Raw genomic sequence first — 7,746 nt, 5'->3', positions numbered from 1 at the left:
GTTTGCCGACTGGATAAGGAAAACCCCAATGCGCTAAAACATTCTAAGAAAATCCTCTTAGCACAATTTTGCAGCAGCCAAACGTGTGAGAAGATCGCTTCCTTGCTGTTGTCCTCTGAGGGCGGGGGCTCCGGCTGGGATAAGGTAAGAGATAAAGAGCTTATTGTTCGAGTCCAGGCTGATGAGCCGGGTGCTGAGGCTGACCAAAGAGACTTCTTGGTTTTCATTTGTTTATGCTGTCCGGTTCTTCTGAAAAATGTGGGAAAGAGCCTCGGTGAGAAAGGGCAGCCACTGCTTACATCAAGCCACCATGTCCATCAGACACACTGCTCCAGGAGCCCTCCCCAGGGAGACGGGAGAGACATGTGCTGCAGCAACCAGGCTACACGTTGTCACTTTACAAGCATAAGGTCTTATTGATAGAGAGAAAACTGGATAACAGAGGGAGAAGTCCTAGAGATCTATCCTTTCACATAGGAAGCTTCATGCCTCTGAGCTTTTGCATGTGCTGTTCCTTTTGTTAGGAATGCCCTTCCACCCAGAATGCTGGTGGACTCCGTTTCACCTTCCAGCTTGAGTGTGTCCTCTCTTCTGTGTGGCCCTTCCAGTGTTGCCCACCCAGACGGCCAGTCCATTCCCTTGTTCTCATGCCACCACCGAGCCATGTTTGTTTCTTGCTCTAGGCAGGGCTTTATCAGTTGCAGGTGACAATTGAAACTCAACTCAGGTATGTGTTAGCAAAGGGGAATTTACTGGCTTTTGTAACTGCAATGACCAGGGCAGGACTGGATTTAGAAGCTCAAAGATATCATTGTGTCTCTGATTATGGCACAGTTCCTTGATTTAATAAGTTCAGAGTCTAGAGGATAGAATAGCCATGAATGCTAAGGATTGGTAACAATGCAGTGCAAAAGGAGCCAATACAGCGTGTCCTGGGGCGCTCAGTCCGGAGAGGCAGGTGGGCTTCTGCAGCAGTGTGGTTTCACTGCGACCTCACAGGAGGGAGAGGCACTGATAAGCGCTCCGTATAACTGACGAAGCCACAGTCCACGTAATCCAGACTCCAAGCAGCGTTGTGTCAAGAAGGGAATTTCCCAACGCACAGTGTTTTCTTGCATTACCTAAGTTCTGTGACGGCAACAGAAAATCCTTTTCTAAAATTCCCCTTTCCTTTCCTATCCACTTTCCTACAGACCCCAGTCCCCTCACTTCTTTCTCGTCACTTCCCTGGAAACCCCTACCCTGTGTGGTTGGTTAGCCTCTCCTCCCACTTCTCTCCTTCTGTGTTTTATTATGAAAACGAACACAGCCCCTTCCTCTGGGACCACGCCTTCCTCCTCCAGCCTCTCCGGGCCAGTAATGCACCCAGTTTCTGACTCTCCACTACAAAAGGTAGGATAGAAGCCTGCACAGGTACAGCCAGAGAAAGAAGGAGGGCTCAGAGCTACTCATACAGGAGCTATTTGGGTCTCATCACACTTACCTTTTAGACTACTATGATGAACCCGTTTAGAAGATGGGGAAACTGAGGCTCAGAGATAGCAAGTAACTTGCTCAAGACCCCACAGCCAGTAAACGCTGGTTCCTGCTCGCCATGGCTTTCCTTCTCTTGGTCTTCCCTTTCGTCCACTTAAGTGTGATTTCATCCCAAAGAGGGACTTCCTCAGGGTACCTGTCCTAAATATCTCATGTAGGTCAACCCCTTCCATTGTACACTTTCATAATGCTGTGTACCTTTCCTTCCTAGCCCTTGGCACAGTCGTAAATGCACACACAGTTCTTTGGATGACTCTCTGGTTAAAGTCTGTCTCCAATACTAGACTATAACCTGGAAGAGGGAAAGATTACATATATATATATATATATGTATATATAGATATATAGTATATATATAGATATATATTCTCAGTGAATAAAACAGCACTTGGGACATAACAGGTGCTCAATAAATGTTTGCTGAATAAAAGAATAAGGAACTGAAATTCAAAGCCCAAGTTCTTTTTTGACATCATAAGCTGGTGTTCTGCAGGAGGACAAGATGGGATGAAGGTCATTTCCTTATGACCTGTTAGGGAAATGACAATGAGTGTGTGTGTGTGTGTGTGTGTGTGTGCTAGTGGTAGTGGCTTGAATGGAGGAGGAGGAGTAACAGAAGAAATAGGAGCCGTGATCAAGGGCAAGATGTTGAAAAGACTTAAAAGAACTTCCATGACTGTCTAAAGATTGGGAACCACAGGGAATCCCTGGGGGTGCTCCACGTGGGGAATGACACGGTCATAGTTACATGTGAGGAAGACAACTCTGCCTGCCGTTGGGTGGAGGTTGCACAGAGGATCACAGCAGAACCTGGAGTGCAATAACCTAGGACAGTGTCTCCATAAAACAAGCTGGGGAAGACACAAGTCCTGGACAGGGACGTCACTTGTGGAGAGCAGTGGTCTAGCTGCTAGGAGATGGGGAGACACAGCCGGTATGTGTGACCCTCCAGTTTTAGGCACAGGCACCTGCACAGATGGTCTTGTCGTCTCCAGCAAAGCACAGCAAGGGGAGAAGGTTTGAAAGGAAAGGGCTGTTTAAGGCTGAGCTGGCTGAGTGTGAGAAGCGGGGACACCTAGGTGCTATCCAGGGTACAGGTGGGACCACAGTGATGGGGGAGGGTGGGCCTGAGCAGAGAGACAAGGACACGGGGTTGAGGGTCCAGCCGTTTCTAGACTTCACAGCAGGTCTCAGCACGTTAACGCCGCATTCATCTCTCTCCAGCGGAGGTTAACACTTGCAGTCTTGGCGGTTCACAAAGGGAACTTGTTCGCTGGGGAGGCGTGGTGAGATCCTGGAATGCTGCTCTCCCTCCCCAGTGTTTCCCCACCATTCTCCTCTTTTTTTTTTTTTTTAATTTTTGGACTTTGACCACCCATTCAAAGCCTCAGTTTCCTCTTCTGTTAAGCACTGAGATATTAATCCATCCCTCTCAAGGCTAAAAAAGAGAAAGTGTGACAGTGTCCTGCAGGGAGGAGGCTCCCAACTGTTGGGGGCCCCCTTCCTCCTCCGCATCTTTTGGGTTCACCCAAAATTATTCCCCCAAGTGCAAATCTCCCCAGGTTAGGGGTGGGAGGGGGAAGAGCACTCTCCCAGAGGTCAGGTGAAGCCCCAATCTTAGGAGAGTGCCTGTGTGTGGGGGGGGAGGGGGGAGGACGAGGACGACAAATTGTTTCTAGCAGACACCACTTCCTGCACGTCTTCCCTAGATGGCTTCCCTGAAGCCTTACCCCACCCGGCAGAGAAGTAATCCTTACCCCCATTTGTGGATGAGGAAACCAAGGCCCAGAGAAGTCAAGTAGTGCGCTGAAGATCACACAGCCAGGAATAGAGTCCGGATTGGGACTCAGGTCTGTGAGCCATCCAAAGTCACCTTCTTTATCCTACAAGTTCTCCTTCCCAGACTCGCAGCCAGTGCTCCCCCCTCCCCCATCCTTACCCCACCTTCCTGTTCCCCAGACGTGGCTAAGGCCAGGGCATCCAGGCTGGGCCAGGCACCTCTTCGTCTTCCTGGGGAGCGTTCTTTCCAGCACTAGGCGAGAGTCTGGCCCTGGGGCGCCTGTCCCACCTGCAGGTTCTCCCCCAGACTCCGGCGGGCGGGGCGCGGAGAAGGCGCTAAAGCACAGGTGAGGCCAGTGCGCGGGAGAGCGAGCGCTCCCGCACTAGTAGGGTGGGTGAGCGAGAAAGAGCAGAGCGCGGAGGCGCGGGGGCGTGAGCGCCGGCCCTGAGAGCAGCCCCGGACAGAGCCGCGCGGCAGCGCTCCCCAGGCGCTGCCCGCTCCCGGCCCCCGCCCCCTCGGTGGTGGCTCGCTGTTTGCTTCTCCGGCTGCGAACCAGACACAGCCTCCGCCGCTTCCTGGCGCGCTGCTCCTGGCTCCCGGGAACAGCTCCGTGGGCCCCGGTCGCTTCCTGTCCCCAGCGCCAGCACTACAGGGACGCAACGCGGCTACCGACCCAGAGCCACTCGAGGCTAAAGGGGCCCCCGGGGCCCCGGCGCAGCGCACGGTGAGCGCCCCCCGGGGCTTGGGGATCCCTTAGCCGCGGGTCCCAGCGTGCCACCCCATCCCGGGTGCCCGATGGGGCCGCCCGGGGGGTGCAGGGCTGAAGTTGGGAGCACACGCAGACCGCCCCTGGCTCCAAGCCCGACATGCTGCCGCCCGGGCGCAATGGCACCGCGTACCGGGCGCGGTTCGGGCAGCAGCAGCTTGCGCATGGAGGCGCCTCGGAGGGCTCGGAGGGGGCAGCGCCGCTGGGGCCGGCGCAGGTGGTCACCGCTGGCCTCCTGACGCTGCTCATCGTGTGGACCCTGCTGGGCAACGTGCTGGTGTGCGTGGCCATCGTGCGAAACCGCCACTTGCGCGCCAGAATGACCAACGTTTTCATCGTGTCTCTGGCGGTGTCCGATCTCTTCGTGGCACTGCTGGTCATGCCCTGGAAGGCGGTCGCTGAGGTGGCCGGTTACTGGCCTTTTGGGGCCTTCTGCGACGTCTGGGTGGCCTTCGACATCATGTGCTCCACAGCCTCCATCCTGAACCTGTGCGTCATCAGCGTGGACCGCTACTGGGCCATCTCTAGGCCTTTCTGCTACCAGCGCAAGATGACCCGGCGCGTGGCCTTGGTCATGGTCGGCTTGACCTGGACCCTGTCCATCCTCATCTCTTTCATCCCAGTCCAGCTGCACTGGCACAGGGACAAGGCAGGCTCCTGGGGTGGGGTGGACCCACCATCCAACCTGGCCAACGGGACGCCTTGGAACGAATCGGGAGAGCCAGAGATGAGGGCAGACAACTGTGACTCCAGCCTGAATCAAACTTACGCCATCTCCTCCTCGCTCATCAGCTTCTACATCCCGGTGGCCGTCATGATCGTGACCTACACGCGCATCTACCGCATCGCCCAGGTGCAGATCCGCAGGATTTCCTCCCTGGAGAGGGCCGTGGAGCGCCGGAGCCGCTGGGCCTGCGCACCAGACAGCAGCCTGCGAGCGTCCATCAAGAAGGAGACCAAGGTCCTCAAGACCCTGTCGGTGATCATGGGGGTCTTTGTGTGCTGCTGGCTGCCCTTCTTCATCCTTAACTGCATGGTCCCCTTCTGCAGCAGACACCCCGAGGGCCCGAGGGTGGGCTTCCCTTGCATCAGCGAGACCACCTTCGACGTCTTCGTCTGGTTCGGCTGGGCCAACTCCTCTCTCAACCCCATCATCTATGCCTTCAATGCGGACTTCCGGAAGGTGTTTGCCCAGCTGCTGGGGTGCAGCCACCTCTGCACCCGCACCCCGGTGGGGACAGTGAACATCAGCAATGAGCTCATCTCTTACAATCAGGACACCGTCTTCCACAAGGAGATGGCGGCTACCTACATCCACGAGATCCCCAGCGCCGTGACCCTGGGGGACAGGGAGGTGCACGAAGGGGAGGAGGGCCCTTTAGATCCTATGTCCCGGATCTCTCAGATGTCCCCAGATGGTGACCATGCTGCCGAGTCTCTCTGGGAGCTGGACTGTGAGGGGGACATTTTATTAGGCAAAGTCACGCCTTTCACCCCAAGTGGGTTCCATTAAACTGCACAAGAAATGCTCCTCCTGGGTCTGGATAACATCACAGACATTCACAGGCATGCGCAACACACACATGCATATGCACACACCCATGTGCACACACATGCACACACATCCACACATGCACACACGCACACACACACACCCACATGCACACACATGCACATGCACACACCCACACCCACGCACACACATGCACACGCACACACCCACATGCACACACACATGCACACACAGGCACACACACCCACATGCACACACACATGCACACACAGGCACACACACGCACACACATGCACAACCCACATGCACACACATGCACACACCCACACACGCACACACACATGCACACATGTGTGCACACATTTGTGCACGTGCACACACATGTACATACATACATGTGCACGCTCTCACACACATGCATGTACACATGCATACACACATGCATACATGCAGGCACACACTCACATGCTTCCACACGTATGCACACATTTTCAGTGCTGCTCAGTGTATCACTTTTCCTCTGTCTCTGTGTAGTAGCCATTGTACTTAGAACCCTTTCCTGACTGGTTTGTTGTTGAAACAATGGGCAGAGGAGGTTGGAACAAAGCCGGTCAGATATACCCCAGTCTGGCAAAAGGTATCTCTTTTAGAGAAGAGGAAGGAGGTGGTGTTTGGTCCTTTAAAAAAAGTGGGATTTGGTGTTTAAAAAATATCCTCTCCCCTCCCATTTTAAGCAAATAGATTGCTCAGTGACTTGAGCTTGGGTTGATTTTTAAATGACAGGTTCAGTGTGTGTGTGTAGTGCTGATGGGACCATGTGGCTCTCCTGTATCTTGCTTCCTGTGGCCTCGTGTTCCTGCAGCTTTTGCTCTCTTTGTGTCTTTACTACAGCTGAGGACTTCTTCCTGACTCGTTCTGATGTCTAATAAACACAAATTATGTGTGTTACGGGGTGATTATCTTTGCTTTGCCGGATTGGTTTTGAGGAGGGCTCCTGGAGAAACCACAAAAGCATCTTTTAAAAACAGGGAAGAGTTTCGCTGGGTGCAGAAGCACACGTTTATTTTCTTTACAGACCGTTTGGCCTTAAAGATGCATACAGGGCAAGGGACAGTGAAAAGCTTCCAATTTCTCAGATTTTTAAAAAATTAGATACATCTGTCTTGAGTCCGTGCTGAAAGCTAGCTTTTAATGCCATGACATCATATATGAAGGTCAAGCCTGGAATTCTGATTTATTTTTTTCTGATTTAGAATCTTCTTGTTAAAATAACGTAACATAAAACAATTCTTCCGATTCCTAGACAGAAGCCTATCAGTTCAGTGAGAGGATCATACAGAAGAATAGCTAGATCTTTCTCAACTTCAAATCTACAGTGTTTTCAAGTTACGTGACTTTTGATCAACCAAACTTTCTGAAGGGCTTTGAAATGCGTGAGTTGATATGCTGTAAAAAAACAAATCCCACTTTTACATAGGCATTTTAATTTGCAGACAGTAGGAAATGAAAGAATGCATTTTAACTAAGATGCAGGAGCCAGAGATGAAATTCGAATGAACTTGAAATTGGAAAATCTGTTGACGGAGATGCTCCACAAAAAGATGCAACGAATCCCAATCTGTTTGCTTGTCTTCTGCAGTTTGGAAGGTGTGAAGGGGAGAATGTTATTTCAGAACAATTCCAGCTAGAGCGGATTCTTACCATTATTAGATCTAAATGGGAGCATTATTAATGGAAGCAAATGCAATGTGAATATGTAATTTCTCACAGTCAGATCCTACTTTGAAGCAGGCTTATCAAGGACACTTCAATCAATGTTGGCCTCTATTGGGATAATTTTATTGTCAGTCTACTGAACAGCCATGTGTCATTCACTGCAAAAGGTGCAGTACCTGGCACATAATGCTTAACAAATATTTGTTGAATGAATGACTATTTCTGGAAGAGTGAGATTGAAAGCAAATCCTATCTGGTACATTCATTTTCATTTATGATTTAGACCAACCAATGTTGGAATCTGAGGTCTGTGTTCAATATTTGACCTCTTGTGAACCGATAGCTAAGTGGACCATTAGGGAACATCAGTGAAGAGCTCCCTGCCCTGTTTCAGGAGATGGCTGGCTGTGTGACCTTGAATGAGTCAATTAACCT

General features: G+C 51.8%; 1 protein-coding gene across 1 annotated transcript; it reads left to right on the top strand.

The window, feature by feature from the left end:
- Positions 1 to 3,229: 3,229 nt before the first annotated feature.
- Positions 3,230 to 5,728, top strand: DRD5 (dopamine receptor D5). Its single transcript, XM_033106818.1, has 2 exons — positions 3,230 to 3,386; positions 3,496 to 5,728. The coding sequence occupies exon 2, from the start codon at positions 4,183 to 4,185 to the stop codon at positions 5,593 to 5,595; it is 1,413 nt and encodes a 470-aa protein (XP_032962709.1). The 5' UTR covers positions 3,230 to 3,386; positions 3,496 to 4,182; the 3' UTR covers positions 5,596 to 5,728.
- The last annotated feature ends 2,018 nt before the right edge of the window (positions 5,729 to 7,746 follow it).

The sequence above is a fragment of the Rhinolophus ferrumequinum genome, chromosome 5 (genome assembly GCF_004115265.2).
Source record: "Rhinolophus ferrumequinum isolate MPI-CBG mRhiFer1 chromosome 5, mRhiFer1_v1.p, whole genome shotgun sequence".
Taxonomy (NCBI): domain Eukaryota; kingdom Metazoa; phylum Chordata; class Mammalia; order Chiroptera; family Rhinolophidae; genus Rhinolophus; species Rhinolophus ferrumequinum.
This window is presented reverse-complemented; position numbering and strand designations above follow the sequence as displayed.

Coding starts and splice junctions, on each gene's coding strand:
- DRD5 (XM_033106818.1), top strand. CDS start 4,183: ATGCTGCCGCCCGGGCGCAATGGCACCGCGTACCGGGCGCGGTTCGGG.